Source organism: Gopherus flavomarginatus, chromosome 5, assembly GCF_025201925.1.
Source record: "Gopherus flavomarginatus isolate rGopFla2 chromosome 5, rGopFla2.mat.asm, whole genome shotgun sequence".
In the NCBI taxonomy this organism is placed as follows: domain Eukaryota; kingdom Metazoa; phylum Chordata; order Testudines; family Testudinidae; genus Gopherus; species Gopherus flavomarginatus.
This window is the reverse complement of record NC_066621.1, coordinates 78,214,854-78,232,703: the sequence shown is the minus strand read 5'-3', so window position 1 is coordinate 78,232,703 and position 17,850 is coordinate 78,214,854. Positions and strand designations below refer to the sequence as shown.

Below are 17,850 nucleotides of genomic sequence, written 5' to 3'. Positions count from 1 at the left end.
GTCAAATCCCGGTCTACTAGGTCTCAGGAATTCCTCATCCTCCTTCCCTCAGGGAGTGTGACTATCACTCTTCACCCTGTAGCCTCCTTTTTGTTGCCAGTCTCTTGGCTTTATGTAAGCCCCATCTGTTCCCTCTCAGGTGATCTAAATTCCAATTAGCGGCTTCCTCCTAGCCTAAGTATCTTTCCTGTCTGCCACTTAATTGGTTAATTGGGTGTGCCTGGCCTAATTCAGTCCTCTCAGGGCAGGTGTGGGGAGTGCACCCCATCACACAGGGATGTCACCCATTTCAAGCAGGACTACATCAATGCTCGCTAAGGGACATTTAGTGTGTTCCAGCAGGGTCCACCCAGGCGAATTAGAGAGGAAAACACTTGTGTGCACTATAGCTCATATCCCCATATGGCCCAGCAATCCAGCAAAACCTCATGTGCAGGTGTAGAACCACTTGGTCATGTTCAAGAGGCACTAGAGAGGTACAAGTCTTGGAGAAGTTGGAACATGGCTGGGTGAGGGGAAGTGGCACTGAAGACAGCTTACCCACTGGCTAGAGAATAGGTATCCCAACAAGGCAAGTCAAAGAAAAAGAAACTTCAGATAAATCTAAGGGTGAATGTAAGTAACTACCAGCATGGTTTATATTGATCTATTTCTATTTAATAACTTTTGCTGATCCAAGTGGCAGGGTATCAGATCAGTCCTGCCACATGAAATGAGTTTGACACCCCTGAGCTATCATTACAGCGAAATAGACTGGAGACGGTAGATCTTAAATTCTATCTCAGTATGCTCACATTAAACCAGAGTACAGTAGATATATTCCTATTATGTCAAATCATTACATATAGAACTGTGTGGAAATATCTGGAAGCTCAAAGGAATACACACATTTAAGTTAGGTAAGTATAATTTTGGAATGTTTTACTGTAATCCAATTTAAAGTCATATTTGATCCTGTTACTAAAAAAAGAGAATGGCAAAGTTATGACTGTTGCAGCTGAATTGTTTACAATGGAAAACATGACAAATGCACTAAGCCTGACATTTTGAATCATAATAATTCAAACCACACATGAATGCTGCCAAGTTTGCCTTTTCCTTGTGTCTCTAATCCACCCACCTCCCTCTTAGCTAACTCCTTTTCAGGATAAAGAAGTGCCTGCACTGGAATTTCTTGCCCAACTATATTAGCAATATATTTTCCAGTTCTTTGCCTCCTGCAGGTTACTTACAATAGTAAAATATGGGTTTAAAGGGGTTAGGTTGCTTCTCTCAAAGGCAGAGGCTGTAAAGTTGGACCTTGAATAATACAATTTAGTTTTTAGCAATAAGAACATTCCTTTTAAAGACGAGTTGCTAATAAAATATTTGCTGGCAGAGGAAGTTCTCGGACTTGTTGATCTGAATTATTCTTCCTGCTCCTACTCTAAAAAATTGTCTCACTGTGCCTGATTCAGATTTCGTACCATTTGTACACTAGTGCAGTTGACCCTCTGAACTTTCCAGAATTATTCTTAATGTATGCTGGTGTGAGATCTGAATGAGGCTGACAGCAGTGCTCCTGTGGATTAGCCATACTAAAACTGCCAACTCTTTCCCCAGTGCAATACGATGGGACGACATTTGTGTTGTGACACCCAGACTATGTTCTGATATGGATAGAAGATTGTTTTCTTATGTCTGCCAAACCCAACTAGCAATGCTGGGGTTAGGTTCAAATGACCCAAATGCAGGCTCAGACAGGTTTAGTAACTCTCCTTTTTGCACCTCAGATCTACCCTTTTGGGCATTTCTGCTTTAACCCAACAACCAAACCTGGCAAAGCAACCTACCCCTTGGAGATGATAATCCTGGAAATGGTAGGGGCTAAAATACCGTGTCCTCACATTAGCACCATGCTGTAGCCAAGTATTTACCCCATGGAGGCACTTATTCCCCCACCTCTTTATTGGAAGCACTTTAAAATTAATTCCTTGGTGAAACAACAGCATCTCAAATGTAGTAGTAAATAGCACGATCTATTTCAGAAAGACAGAGATTTCTTTTATATTTTTTTATTGTTCCTTGGCTCCCTTGCTGCCTAATTTATTTTCCATTCTACAAAGGAATGCCTAGTGTCTCTGAAGCTTTAGCCTGGTTTTTCAGACTTCCAGCATTTGTAGCACAGACATTCACTGTACTCGACTTTCACATTCTACTAACTGGAGCAAAAGCAGGCATGGCTCTGGATTCGCAAAACCTAATTGACTGAATGTTGATTTTGTGAACCAGAACAAAAGTGCTTTGTATCTGGGCTTGGTTTATCACAAGCTCTGAGAGTTTGGAGCATGTGACTGTAGGATACATGGTCTTTCACCATTTCCTTATTGATAACAACCAATTCCCCACGCAGGGCCTGCTCTAGGCACCAGTGCTCCAAGCATGTGCTTGGGGTGGCACTTTCCAAGAGGCGGCACTCCGGTTCTGTTTTTTTTTTTTGCTCTGGGTGCAAAAAGCCGGGAGCCGGCCCTGAGCAGAGGTGAGCTGCGGCAGTGGGTGGCGCAAGAAGGGCTTCAGGAAGTAACCCGGAGGTTACTGTTGCCTGCTCCTCTGAGTGCGCCGCTGCTCTGCTTCTCCCCACTCCCTCCCTAGGAGGGAGAGGTAGGAGGGGAAATGCGGTGTGCCTGGGGGAGGAGGCGGGGCTAGAGATTTGGGGGAAGGGTTGGAATGGGGCAGGGAAGAGGTGGAGTTGGGGCGGGGCCCGGGAGGGGCTCAGGGAATTTTTTTTGCTTGGGGTGACAGAAAACTTGGAACCTGCCCTGTCCCCATACTATTATCTCACAAAACAAACTGCAAGCTCTGTAAATTAACATTAATGAACCGCACTGGAAATTCAGCCTGCAGCCCCTACACTGCAGAAATTCCAGTTGGAATGTGGAGGTGGATATGGGTAAAAGCCCTGGATTCAAACATCTCTGAAATGTAGGGAAGGAGGTTGAAAATCAAAACCAGGCTAACAGTATGAATGTTACAAATTGCCTTTATCTTTATAGTAGTCTGAACAAACCCCCCAGATCTGAACACTCTTAAACTGGAGTTGGTGGAGGAACAGAATCCTCAAAGTTGTGGCTTGATCCTATCTCTAGTAGTTATGCAGCCCTGTATTTTCTCAGACATGCCACGTGAAAACCAACCTTTTGTTTTAATCAAGTGAGTACACATTGAAAGTCACATCCTCCTTGTTGTTACCCAATACTGTGTTTATTCTTACAGTCTGACAGCCACCTTAGCAAGTGTTGGAGCTGCCAGTATACCCAGTGCAGGACTGGTCACCATGCTTCTCATCCTCACTGCGGTGGGTCTCCCTACTCAGGACATCAGTCTGCTTGTTGCTGTTGACTGGCTCTTGTAAGTAATAGTGACTCCATGATTCAATCTGAAGAAGTCATCATGTACTTACATCAAGTAACAAATAAGGATTTACTCTTTTCTGCTATCTTTCTATCATGGATCTCAAAGCACACTAAAATATACCTATTGTACAGATGGAGCAACTGAGGCACAGATAGGTGAAGTGGTTTTACATGGGCCACTTAAGTCAGCATTAGAACAAGAAATAGAACCTAAAGGGCAGATCTAAACTATGGCTGGTGTAATTTGCAATAGTTACACTGAAGTCAGTTGACTTAAACAATTGACTTCAATGGAGCTACGACAATTTATACCAGCTGAGGATCCTGTCCCTAAGAGGCTTGACTCACAGACTCCTACCAAAGCCACTACATTCCCTAGAGATATGTAACCTTCCAAGCTGTTGTTCCAAACTACAAACATAGTTCAATAACAGTTATTTAACTCTGCTTTTATGTTTCTTTGTTATAATTCTTGTCTAAATGGAGGGTTGGGTACCGAGTCTGTGGATGGGTACTGCAGTGATGCCTGTCTAGAACAGAAGGATTTTAGATGGCATTGGGCATTTGTATGAATAATGTCATCTCCAGTTACATTAGCTAGAATGAACATGCTTCAGGATACAGCCAACTGCTTGAGGTTAGGAAGAAATCCCCCCACCGTACCCCCATGATAATAGTTGTCTGTTATGTTATGGGAGTGTCAGGTACTTATGGAGATAGAGCTACAGATGTGATGGACCACTGATCCATCCAGCATAACAAGTTCTACATTCCTAATAGAATCAGGTTTCTTCATAGAGTTCTTCTCAACAAAGACAGTATAGGATGAATATCCTAAAGAAGCCTACAAACCAAACAAAATGAAAAAGCAGACTGGAAAATGGAAGGATATTCCCGGCCAGTTTTTACCAGGAGATTCTCTAAAATATGACCTGACCTACCTTTCAACCTCAGGGTCTTCGGATTAGAGTCCTTTCAGTGCCATTGCAGATCCTCAGCCAAGAGACATCCACCTGTTCCACCTTTCTCCCAGAGCTTTCTGTCCCTCACCTCTGGGATTTAGAAGCTCCATTAATAATTATAACAACAATAAGACACCCAGAGTCAGATCCTCAGGTGCATTTTAGATTGGAGGCATAGACATCTTTGTGCCACTTTGCCACAGAGTTCCCAGGGACCAGTTCATCCCATCAACACAACTTAGAGCAGTCCCAGGGCTCCTCTAAGTTGCACTGATTGGTGACAGGCCCCTAGAAACCTTCACATCAGCCTGAATTGCTGTAGCACAGTGCACTTCGGTCACTGCCTTTCCTGCTTCAGCACATCACTACACAGCCTAAGCTATAAGGTTGCAGGTAGTAATGCTGAGAAGTGTAACACTAGCTATGCCAGCTTTATACCATTTACTGATTTCTCCATGCCAGGGCAATCCCCAGCAGCCCAACTGATGCATCTGAGTATTTGGCTTTGAAACTTTAGTGACATAATGTGCTGTTTATCCCTTGTTGCCACTGGCCCTTGTTGCCTTATTGGGAAGCATTCAAGGTCTCAATCTACCTCATAACATAGCCCCTGTAGCCATCCTTCTGTGAAATATCTGCTAGATCTGAGATGAGGGATTTTCTTCAGTTACAGTCAGTGTATCACCCTGTCTGTGAGACACCAGCGTCTAAGAATAGTTCCCACTTCCAGTTCCAGCTATAGGGGAAAATGAGGCAGGAATTTACAGCTGGGGCAAGCAACGGGAAAACATGATTTTAAAAACTATATTGTAATTGTGTGAAATCATAGCTCAGAATGGGGAAACAGGGTGGGGCTCAGCAGGCAGCTGGAGAAGGGAAAAGAAGATATTGTGTGGTTTTAAATACATTGGTGAAGTCATAGCTGAAAACAGGAAAATGGAGTAGGAATTTGCAGCTAGGAGCGGCAGGACAAGAGGAGGTCCATGCTCAGGTTTTAAATATATGTTTTCATTGGAACTCAAAATAGGCCAAGTAGATAGGGTTCTGCTGCTGGAAGGAGGATGTATAAATGCAGCATGTGGTTTGTTTGGGTTTTTTAGGGAAATGTCATTTTAAGCCCTGCCTACACTAGTGAACCTCAGAGCTGTAATTCATGAGAAGTGCTGCTCCACTGGTGGGAGCTACAGTGTGGGCAGGGCCCAGACAATTTTACCACCGTTTCATCGAGCCCTGCTCAGAGGCATGTTAAACAACATGGGAGTAGAAATGCCTATGTCGTGGAGCTGCACAGGTGGTGAACCCCAGTTATGAAGCTTGCTAGTACAGACAAGGCCAGAGTCAGAGAAGGAACTTCTGAAAGGAAAGTTACAGGATTTGTGTCCAAGTGAAAGACAAGCCTGGAACCTTCTCCCAGACTGGGAGGGTTCGGGGGTTCTTTGACCTGACAAGCAACAGTTCAATCCATAGTGATAAAATTCAGAGGCTTAGCGTCAAGGCTTGAGAGAGAAAGAAAATGAGAAAAAGAGGAGGCATGTTCTGTATATCTTGTCATGCTGATAAAGCTAATGTAACATCCAGAGCCTAATTCTGACCTCGCTTATGCTAGTTTAACACCAATGTAAATCCATTAACTTCTGGGTGAGATCAGAATCAGGCTCTCTATTAATTGACTGAGTGATAGGCATAAATACAGGAGATGGATACAGGTGCAGACAATCATAATAAGCCTGATATCTGGAACTTGTCTGGATGCAAATCAATACAGTAGATATCTTTTAAGAATAGCAATTGTCCTGGCATTTCAGGTCAAATTAGAAAAAATCTTGTAAAAATGGCTCATCTTGTGAGCTTTTTACTGTTCAAGATGAAAGAAAAGATCACAAAATTACCTGATTTGTCAGGATTAGGCTGAAATCTCACAGAAAACAGCTTTCACAGTTTCAGAATACTCAAACCCAAACCTGAGTTTTGATTGGGTCTCAGCCTTGACTCTCCCTCCCCTCAAATTGAGGCTTAAGGGGTTTCTGGATCTAGATCAGATCATATCCTTATTGGTCCCTCTCTTGTACAGAGAGATTGGGTAGAAAGACAGACACGCAGAACTTTATCAGGCAAATTTTCCAAGCTTTCACAACTCTCGCAGTTTCTTAATTTAAAACTACACAAAACCCAGTGGTGGCATTTAATAGGAAAGCATTATGTGCCAACAGCTGGAACGAATCCAGCATCATTAGTAGAGCTGGCTACTTTCCAACTGTGAGACTAACAAGCTTAGCAAATGCCATACCATGGGCCCAGGTACAGAAGTAATTTGCATTGGGAAAACTGCTCAGATTCAACATCTAAAGCAGACACCTACATTCAGAAACACAACTGGTAAAGTTTGCATGACATCTGAATCTTTTCTGTAGCTTGTGTAACATGGGTCTAAATTCAAAATGCTTAGGCCCACGTTCCTTGGGAAAACTGATATTTGAATGTTATTGCTTAGGTCTGTTTCTAGAATGTAAACTCAAGTAAAATGAGTGCCAACAAGATGAAGGCAAGTTAAGCATGTCACTTTTTGAGTCAGTGGGAGCCTTGAAGGATTTATTTAATCTCTTTTTAGGATCCCTTCTAGGATCCAGAGTACCTGGTCAAGGAAATTCCTTGGAAAGGACAATGTTTTTTTACATACTAGTGTTAATAATAATACCTAACAACACTTTGTGGACCTGCTTCTCCTCTCACTTGTATAGTGGTTTAACTTTATTGCCTACAATGTGGCTAACTTTGATTTATACAGAGTGAGTGGAATACAGAGTCAGACCCTATGAGCCTGATCCAACTCTCATAAAAGTCAATGGGAGTTGGATCTGATCCTACAAGAGAAATAACATAAGTATGAGAAATTCTTTCTTCAGATGACAGAATTTTTTTGTCTGATCACTGCTGACCCAGCCATCAGTCATGTACTGATTCTTCTGATCTTGACATTACTAGGTATTTTGGGTAGTCGGAAGAGAGATTGAGTCCTTCAACACTCCTTGTGTTTCCAAAATATTTGCTGTATCTCAGCAAAAGCCAGGCTGACTCCCTTTTTCAATCTTCCTTTCAGAATTCATGTTTCAGACTACATTGAAGTCGATATGTTGGACAAATAATTTACTAGGCCAAATTTTCCTCTTATTTACACTGATGCAACCCTATTGACTTCAGTGGAGTCATACCATTGTAATCAACAACATAATTTGGTCTATTGTTTTTAAGAATAGAATGAATGGAACCTTCTCTCTTCACCCATCCTTTCTGTCTGGATGCAATCAGCCTGGCTGAAGTCAATGGGAGACAGTGGGGCCAGGATTTCATCCTCTGTGTTTCCCTTAAGTCAATCAAGCCCAGTCTACAGTGAATAGTTCTGAAACATTGTGCTGTTTGCTTAGTTGAATGTCTTTTCTTGTCTACTAACAGACACAGATAGATTGAGGCATCTCCTTGCCTGTTAAATGTAAAACACACTGGAGCTATATTTGTGGATTCTGGTCTCCACCTCCTGTCTGGCATTCTGAGTACTCATCCTGGAGTGGCATTAATGAATTCATTCAAGATGTAAGACTATTCACTCAAAATTATTCAGGCGTTCTATAATGTTTCCATGGAGATTTTATTGCAGAGTTCAGTATATTTGATGGGTTTTGTTAAAAAATGAACCCTCTGCAAGTAATATTTTCTAAGTCTGCCACTTCCACTAGGGTTGGCATCATACATGCATGGATAGACTCATAGACTCATAGACTTTAGGGTCAGAAGGGATCAGTATGATCATCTAGTCTGACCTCCTGCACAAAGCAGGCCACAGAACCCTACCCATCCACTTCTATAACAAACCCCTAACCTATGGATGATAACTCTGTAAAATCTTTCACTCAAGCAAAGCAAAACTGGAGGGATTTTTCCTTCTATAATGTTTTGCTGTGAATATTGCCCATAAATGAAAAATGTTTTTCACACTTTGGTACTATTTTTATGAACATTTTGCAAAAAATTGCTGATATGCTTATGAAATTCCATAATTATGGTCTGACAACCATAATTGCCAGACATTATAGCAAAATAATGAAAAACACTTGTGAAAGCGATTCAATTGGGTTTCATCAATGTTTACACTGAAATTTTAATCAAAGCACTAAACATAAGTTTTACTCAGTCATGCATAAGGATATAAAATGATTAGTAGTAGTTCACTGATTTGTAAATCAGATTTAAACTTTTGGCACAGTGCTAAGTGGCTGTACAATGCAAGCCTAGTACCAGCAATATTAGAAAGAGCAGGGAAAAAACAATGTTGTCAAATCAATGACTGTCACGTGGAAAGGAGTTCTACTGGCATGGAATCGTACATGACTGCTTCTCTGTCATTTGATCAAAGATCATACTGCTCAACCTTCCTGTCATCCTCTGAGTAGACTTGGGTTTTTTGGAAATACATCTCAGCCTTTCTGTATTCCCATTTCCGATTGACTCCCTGATGAACCAGAAACCAGGACACCACAAGCACTCTTCCTTGCTTGCTGTGGGTTTGTTAGAGTAGAATTTAACAGAGTTTTCTGAAGATGCTTGTGTCCAGCTAATATCGGTAGAGGTCTACAGATTTATTATTATTGTTGTTGGCTTACATTTTTGACCCTAAAAGGATGTCAAAGCACATTTCAAGTTAAATAGACATGCACAACACTATACATGGATCATTTCCTCTGCCCCTGAACCACAGCTGCCTTTTTGGGGTGAAATGTGACTTTTTAACAGTCCCACAGTGTTATTGTTGTCATTAACATCAGTGTAAAACAGGTGTAAAATAGCATCAGACCAGAATGAAAGCATTTTACATCTACTTGCACTTAATTTATACTGACATAAATGACTACATAGGGTGCAATGGAGCAGCTCTAGTGTCTGCTATAGGCAGGAGACATGGAATCAAGGCACTGCAATGTGTTCTCACACAATCTCCCTTTAAAAAACTTGCACCTAAGCAGGTTTCTGGTGTAGGGGAGAATCTAGTCTTTCATGTTCAGAATCATCAGCAGTGTAAAAAGGATACTGGTCTAATGTCTGCAAGTGTCAACAAATATGTTTCCTTGTAAAGAAGCATGTGGGCCTAATTTGGCATCAGCTTGCAACCAGGAGGTTCTTATTACTGAAGAAGTGTCACTGGTTCATCATTTCACAGGTTATGACTTATATTTGATTGGCACATATACCTTATGAATACTGGCATACAACAGTGTGAATGGGCGCAGTACCACTGTAACAGCTGGCTATGTGTCTAGTGGAGCGAGGGAACCAGAATCCAACAGGAGCACTGAAGGTTTGAGTCCCATAGCGAGATTTCACATCATCTTCCCATAGTTTCCTCAGCTTGAATAAAGGGGAGAGGCTATTTATTTATACCACTTGAGAGCTGGAATAAGTCACTAAATCTAAAATCGTTTCCCCTGGTTGTGCAAAGAGAATTTTGGGCCCTGATGAATTCAGGTTAATTTACTGGCAGTGAAATGGGATGTGCATAGCGATACGAAATTTCTAACCCAAGAAGCAGGCACTTTACAGATATCAGCAAAATGCAAAATACAGTTTGGCTGTTTCTTTGTACAATCGCTCTGCCACATCAGGGAACCAGATCTGTGACTATGGGCATCTGTGCCATGAAAGTCTATATATAGTTTCAGTTTGAACAGTCCCCTGGGAAGGCATTTCTTTTCAACTTCTCTTGAAAGCTAAAATCCTTTCCACTCTAAAGATCTCATAAACATTCTGTAGCGGATAAATGACAGCAACAGCAGCACCTGCAATATTAGGCACTCCTTTCCTCCCGAACTTTCCCCTTTCCCTAATAGTGAACTCCAGATAACAAGTGAGTCTTTCATGCTCCAGACGGATTTATCATTAACTATTAAACCTCTCTCTCTCCTGCAGAGACCGGATGAGAACATCAGTAAATGTTGTAGGAGATTCTTTTGGTGCTGGCATTGTGTATCACCTCTCCAAGGCAGAGCTGGAAAACCTGGATTCCCAGCATAAGGGACATGAAGACATTGAAATGACCAAGACTCAGTCAATTTATGATGACATGAAAAATCATAGGGAAAACAACTCAAACCAATGTGTTTATGCAGCTCACAACTCTGTCATAGTAGATGAATGCAAGGTACCTTTCACATTTATGGATATAGAGACTTGTATATAGCAGTGCATGCTTTGTTTTACTTCATTTTTTAACCTGCATGTATTTTTTTTAAATTGTTTCACAAATGTGCTAGTCTCTGTGAACCTCAGACATTTTAAGTAAGTTTAAGAAGTTAAAGATTTTTTGCACTCTTCTTAAACATGGCATTTGAGGTGAAAAATCATATACAACGTTTACATATCAAAAACTAAGGGATTATGCAGAGTATTATGGAATATTTCAAAACACAGAGAGAATATGGCTATCTACCTAGTTTCCTTTGAGCTTATTGCTGAGAGCTTCCTCAGAGCTTATTGCTACTCAAATGAAGGCTAGCTGTAAACCAAGTGCAGGTATTATTATTTGATGGCACTCTTCCATGATACGCCATAAAGAGACTCACGTGTTAAATGCACCATATCAGTGGTCGCTCCAGCACTCATACAGCATGTGTATGCTTTTCTTTCATCATAATTCTTGGTAGTCATTGTAAAAATACAAACTTTGCAATTTCTATCTAATCTTCACTGTAACTAACCTGGATTTTAAAAAGAAAAAAAAAATGTCTTGATTAGAGTGAAGCGAACTTCAGAAACCCCATCAGTTGAATGAAAAGCTAGGTTGAGTGATGTGTGTATAAAGGTTTAGCAGACAACCAGGACTAGGACAGGCCTGATTAAAATCAAAAGGGAAAAAATCAAAACCAAATTAAAACTTTTCATTTTACGGCCAATTTTTTCTTTAGCTGCTTCTCCTGTTCCTCCCACCTGATTATATATCAAGTGACCTGTTCCATAGTTTATCAAAACATGTCTAGATTGGCTAGTGAGTCAACTACACCCAGATATTTGTCCACAGAGAAAAAGAAAGCTTGTGGATTCTCTGGCACCTTTAAGTCTCCACAACAGACTTAGAATGGACACAAGACCCATCTCTAAAATCCAATTGCTAAGTTATCATAGACAATGGAGATGGAAAAGATTTATGATGTCATTTTCCCCACCCCTAAGCCAAAGATCATTCTTCACTGTACATTTTTTCAGAGGTTTGCCCTATCGAGGGTCAAATAACTTGTTTGAAAAATAGTATTTTCCCTTAAAGTTTTGAATTAACCAAAGCTTTCATTTTGTTTGACATTTTTTCATGGAATTTTTCAGTTTTTTGGTGAAGTTAAGATGAATGAAACTTTTCATTTTGAATGAAAAAATCATTTTGTTTTGGTTTTCAATTTTGGGGAATATTTTCCCCCTTTCTCTTCTCTTCCCATCTTCCCTTTCATTCCACTGGAAAATCAAGAAGAGGGGGGGGGGAAGTAGAGTGCAGCAGAAGAAATAAAAATGTGAAAATTGAAACAAAATGAATTTTTTATACATTTTGTTGTTTTTTTCTTTTGAAAGGAAAAGAAATTGTCTGGCAATATCTGTTTCTTTTTAAAAGACATTTTTCATGAAAGAAAATCAACATTTTTTTATCAGTTCTAGACTCGATTGATGGAGTTTTTTATCACTTCCTTTGAAAAACCATTTCACAGTCTGATAAAACTGTTCCTCTTCCTAAAGAGGTGGAAAGAACCAATTACCTTTGATGTTAGGATCAGTCCTGGGGTTTTTGGCCTAACAATTACTGGCTGATTTTATTGGATTTAGTGCTTCTAGGAAGCACCCAAAGATACACTAATGTGGGCTTCAGTCTTACTGTGACACACTCTGGGCTTGATTTGAGAAGAAGTTCAGAACTTGCACCACTTCAGGACTTTTCAGGACCAGTCCCCCTTTCATTTAAAAGATACCAACAAGCCATAAGTTATTGGCTGTGTCACAATCACTAAAATTGTCCCAAACACAGTGGGATTTTGAGGTTTATGTCATCACTTGCAAGTGATGCTCTAGTGACACGGCTACCAGGAACTTTTTAAGGTGGTATTTTTGCTGGACAGACCACAGAGAAACTGGATTGAGTTACAAAGGTTCCTAATTACAGGAACTCACAGAACCCAGGCAACAGAACTTCCCTAATTTGGGATTGCCTCACTTTCATCATGGTGAAGCTTGCTCTTTCCTCCTTCTTGCACTCTACCAATGCTGAGCTAGCCAGGTTTTCCCCTCTAATTTTCATTCCCCATCCCCCCACCCCACTCCAGTCTCTTTTAAGGACCTCAAAAGGGAGTGATGGATGCACTAGTCCATCCCCTCATTTTTTTGTCCACCAGTTAGCTCTAATTTCAAACACACCAATTTTGGCTCATTGCTTTCCAGTCCCACACTGGTCTTGTTTACCAGACATGAACTTAACACAGTTCTTGACTTATATCAGCAGGCATTTTTTGTTTGGATACCACTGACTCCTAAACTAGCAAAGTTCGACACTTGTCATTGTTGTTTTGGGCTTGCTCTTCATTGGGAGCTACATTCAAGTGTATGAGAGGAACCTTGACCTAGGAAACACAGGACTGTCCTTGGGCAAATACTTGTCTGGCTCAGTGTCCTCACCTGCCAAATGGGGATAAAAATACTTACCTACCTCACAGGGGTGTTGTGAGGATTAGCTGATGTTTGTAAAGCACTCTAAACATGTAAAGTGCTCTACAACCACCAAGTATTTTGGTAATGATGATGATGTAGTATTACCTTATCAGGCTCCAAATAACAAGGTCTTGAGCTTGAAGAGATATTTCCTTATCCTGCAGAATTCACTGGAAGGGAGAAAAGTTTGCTTCAACTCTGATCAAAGTTTTGAGAAGTTAATATATTAACATGTCATCTCTATTTACTTCCTGTAATAGACTCCAGATAATTTAAATCTGTTGTAGTCTTGTGCAGCCACTGTATAAGCAGGCTATTTTTTATGTTGGAGTATAATGGCTCTTATTGCATGATATTTCTCTATTTTTATGATCACATTTCACATTACTTTATGTGGTTTTCAGTTCCAAATGTGCTGTTTATTCTTGTAACTGCATGTGTTTCCCTTCCAATTATCTGTGAAAAAGGTTGGCTTTGTTTTAAACATTGGTGCATTTTTGTAATGTTTCCCTGTCCCAATGCTTCCATACATACGGTTTACCCATCATGTGGAATATCAGTCCTGTCTTTAAGTTTTCATATGAAGCTGAGGACAGTAACTTGGAAGGTAAGCTAGGAAAGAATAGGCCATCCATATAGAATTAGACGAAAGATTCCCATACCATGTAAAGGTCCAGTTCATTTTCCTCAGTCAAACAAAATACTTTAGCTTGAGGCCCATACATCTCCTGTTAAGGATCTCACATGGCTATTTTTCTATTGACTGTTGGGTTGTAACAAGGCGATCAACATTTCCCGAGAACTGATAAACCAATATTGGTTTTCCACCATACTTATCAAATTAATATTGTAGCATGAACCTTTAAATGCTACAATGACCTTTTTTTGTTGTTCTGTGTACAAAATATAGTATTAAGAATTGTTTGACCTGATTGTAACTGAACCTTTCACATGCACGTGTAGAAATAGAGGCACAAAGAATGATGCTTTACAACATGTCTGTGGAGCAGTTGTTCTGCCATTTTCTTTGAAGTTTTTGTAATGTGTGTGTATATATATGTATCCACATTCCTCTGTCATTCTGTCCCTTTCACATTCCTCCATATCCTCCAGCAGATGTCCTGCAGTGCAGACGCTTTCTATAGGAAAAAATTTTAGTTCAAGTTAAACTCTTCTTGCAAATTAGGAAAAGTCTGAAAGCGACCTATATATGTAAAATATTTATGAAAACTATATGACTTCAAAACAGTGAAGGGAAAATAAAATCCAAAAAACATAAATCATTGTTCACTCATGTTTTCTAGCCAATATTAAAATTACCCCCCCCACACACACACACCTCTCCACACTTTGAGGACATTGTGAATTATGAAGAAATATATATAAAATACATATATATTCACACATGGAGTATGTTATTCCTATAAATATCATACTTCTCCATATAACTCATAACTTTTCTTGTCAAAGTGCCTTGGCCTTTAAGTTAGATGTCAATGATAATTACTTGCAGGTGACACTGGCAACCAATGGCAAATCTGCAGACTTCACTGTTGTTGAGGAAGAGCCTTGGAAAGGTGAAAATTAAGGAAAGCGAGTCCCATAAGCCCCTGAAGCTATCTTATGGTAAAAGATATCAAGATTAAAGAATATTTCTCTATTTATTTAACATCTAAAGTTTCTGCTTATTTAATTTGTTAACTGAAACTTAGCAAAGATCTCATAAAGTCATTGTAGCTACCATGTTTTTGCCAAATAGTTATCCATAACTATCTGTCTCACTTGTACTGTTTGAATGGATGCAGCTGGAGAATACTCTATGAGTTAACAGTTATGTTCTCATCAGACTCTCTCCTTTGCTCAAGATGCAGAAAATGTAGATGCTGCAAAATGAAAAGATCAAAAAGCCGGTATGACTTTCTCCAGGGACTCAGGGTAATGAACATATAGTATCATATAAACCTTAAATTGTTCTCAGTGTCTCTTCTTGTGATGTATGTATAAATCAGTACTGCAGTGTACGTTTGGTACAGTCAACATTGTGTAACTACACTATTTATTTTAAGTGTCTCTAAAGGTTTTCTATAAGTTTTATTCATAATTAGTAGCTGGCATGGGTGACTCAAAATTTTCATCTTCCCAGGTACACTTAAAATTAAGTGTCTCAAATAAATATTTCATTTAAATTCACCCCAGGCATAACTTTATTAAAATCAGTGGAGTAAATACAAAGGGCCAGATCCCGGACCTTTCAGATAGCACCAGATTCTGACGCTCTCGTCACATCGAATAGGACCTTACAGCCCATGTAGTCCCTCTGAAACTATTCAAGGAGAATGATGTTATTCAACTTAAGGAAGAGCACCAGAATCTGTCCCCAAATGATTATTGAACATTCTTTTTGTTGAGGATAAGCAATTATATGTAATAGGGTGTTAAAATGTAATGGTGCTTAGCATACGTAGCTTTGTTAACTAAGCTAAACTAAATGTATATTTAAGACACTTAATTTGAAGTGATAACTATTTTTCTTCTCAAGTACATCTTAGATTTGAGCCAATGAGCTAAATCCTGAAGTCATTATCTGGTCAAATTTTGCATTGAAGTCAGTGAGAATTTTGCTAGAGTTAGGTCTGAGTGAAAAGTAAACCAGGACTTCAGGATTCAGTCCAACAAATTGAATCCCCATCTCTCTATTGTGAATAAACAATTTGTATAAATGTCTTTGATGTCAGACAAGCAGTGATTCTAGACCACATAGCATATGAATAAACAAGGCAGAGTTTTGTCAACAAGGTAAAACTAATTCATTCATCTGTAAGATGTAGAGGTGCAATAATCATTCTCTTAGGTTGTTTAAAAGGTGCTTGTTAAAAATCAGTGCTTGTAAAGACATAGGTGTAATCTATTATGAAATTAATAATGTTTTACAGCAAATCTGAGCCAGGTAGCCGTGGGAAACTCTACCCTCTGACCAAAACTTCTGTGATGTGAGTGTTTCTTAAAATGTTCTCTGAGCTGTCCAGCCTATGAGCTTATAATGAACCTACCTACAAGGTGAGATGGGAAATGAAGCACATATGCTTCTCTCCTTCCATGCACAGTGCAGTGCTGCCATTGACGTAAACTGGAATAACGTGTGAATGTAGAGTTTAAATAATAATCCAGTCTAGTTTTGCTAATTTGTATTTGTGTTAGCTTTCCAGTGAAGTCACTATGAGCCCCTGCTAATAAGGACTATTCACCTGTTTAATGGTTTGCAGAATCAAACCTATAGTCAACATATTCACCATTCAAATATTTGTAGCTGTGCAGTATTTTCCTTGGGAACATTAGTGCCCTTTCTGCCTCACTAACTGAAAAGTCCTAAAGAATTTAATAGCTATTAAACTACTGTGGGTTCTATAGACATTATTCTGACAACCTGAAGAATTTAATAGAGAATTAGTCCTTTTCTGTAGGTCTTTTGTACCATTCTATGGAATTCTGTTCCATCCTGTTCAACGTATTTAATGGAAATTGTGGGTACACAGAACTTCTCAGGTTCGGGGACTTAGTCTGGATTTGAAGAAGAGTTCACTTCCCTGATGCCCTCAGAAAGAGAGCAATTGCCCGAGACAGCTGCAACACTCTCTAAAATGAACTCTAACATTTGGGCTGTTGGCTCACCTCACATGAAAGTCACTGAGAGCTAAGTAGCAATTGTATAGAGTGACCATATTTCCAAAAGACAAAACAGGACACCCCCAGCTGCTCACCTGTGGCCCCTTTCCCCCCATGCAAGGCTGTTCACCGTCACAGGTACCCTGCAGGGGCCCCCCACAAGGCTGTTTTCTGGAACCCTGCAGGGAAGGGTAGCTCCCTCAGGAGGCTATTGCCAATCGCTGGAACCTTGCTGCCCTCCACCCCCCCAGCTCAGCCTCCTCCCCCATGACGGGCTGGCATATCTGATCTCCCCCTCTGCACCACACCCTGCTTTTTTTGGACAAAAGCAGGCATTTGTCCCATTTGCTCTTGCCAACTGATCAAGTCAGCAAGAACAAATGGAATAAATGTGTCCTTTTTTCTTTTTTTTTTTTAAAGTCAGGACAGGACTTAAAAAAGGGTCTGTCCCAGCCAAAATGGGACGTATGATCACCCTACAATTATACCAACTAGAACATAGTGTTTGTCATAGTGTAGAGCTTGGGTTCTCAAAAGTTTTTCATAGCCTGGCCCATATTTTAGAGAGGTGGTCTCCTAAACCACTTCCATCCTATTCATAATAATCTAACTTCTCTGTGGCAGCTACAGCAATTGCCTACAGAGAGAGGTAACATTAGGAAAATGTTTAGTATATTTTTAGCTATTGTTTAAAGCAATACGATAGCTGGAAATGGGTAGGAAAGCCAGCACCAGGTGACTAAGCTGTGCCACACAGTTACCTATTGAGAACACTGGTTCAGACATCCTTCCTTACACTTATCTCCTTTGGACATATTGCCCTTTAAAAAGTGATTCTTCAGATGGGACTAGAGAAGGAGGAGGTCAAAATCTAGAGTAACTCCACCCACGTACAGAGAACAAATTTGGGCCTTTAGTTTTGACTAAAAAGGCACACTGTAGGACTTTTAAGTAAGACTTTATAGTTGCAGTAACTCAGGGAACTTTCAAAGATAATTTCAATGTCACTCTTCTACTTATAATATAGAAATGTGCTACTTATGGGAAACACTTTGGCTATCCTCCAGGCTGAATTCTACCATGTAATATTTAATGTGTAGCTATTC

General features: G+C 40.0%; 1 protein-coding gene across 1 annotated transcript in view; it reads left to right on the top strand.

Annotated features, from left to right (window-relative positions):
- Positions 1–17,104, top strand: part of SLC1A2 (solute carrier family 1 member 2) — a 131,160-nt gene extending 114,056 nt beyond the window's left edge. Inside the window, exons 9-11 of the mRNA XM_050955356.1 lie at positions 3,253–3,387; positions 10,310–10,541; positions 14,595–17,104. Coding sequence (XP_050811313.1) covers positions 3,253–3,387; positions 10,310–10,541; positions 14,595–14,669 — 442 coding nt within the window. The 3' untranslated portion in view covers positions 14,670–17,104. The remainder of the gene's footprint in view (positions 1–3,252; positions 3,388–10,309; positions 10,542–14,594) is intronic.
- Positions 17,105–17,850: the final 746 nt, after the last annotated feature.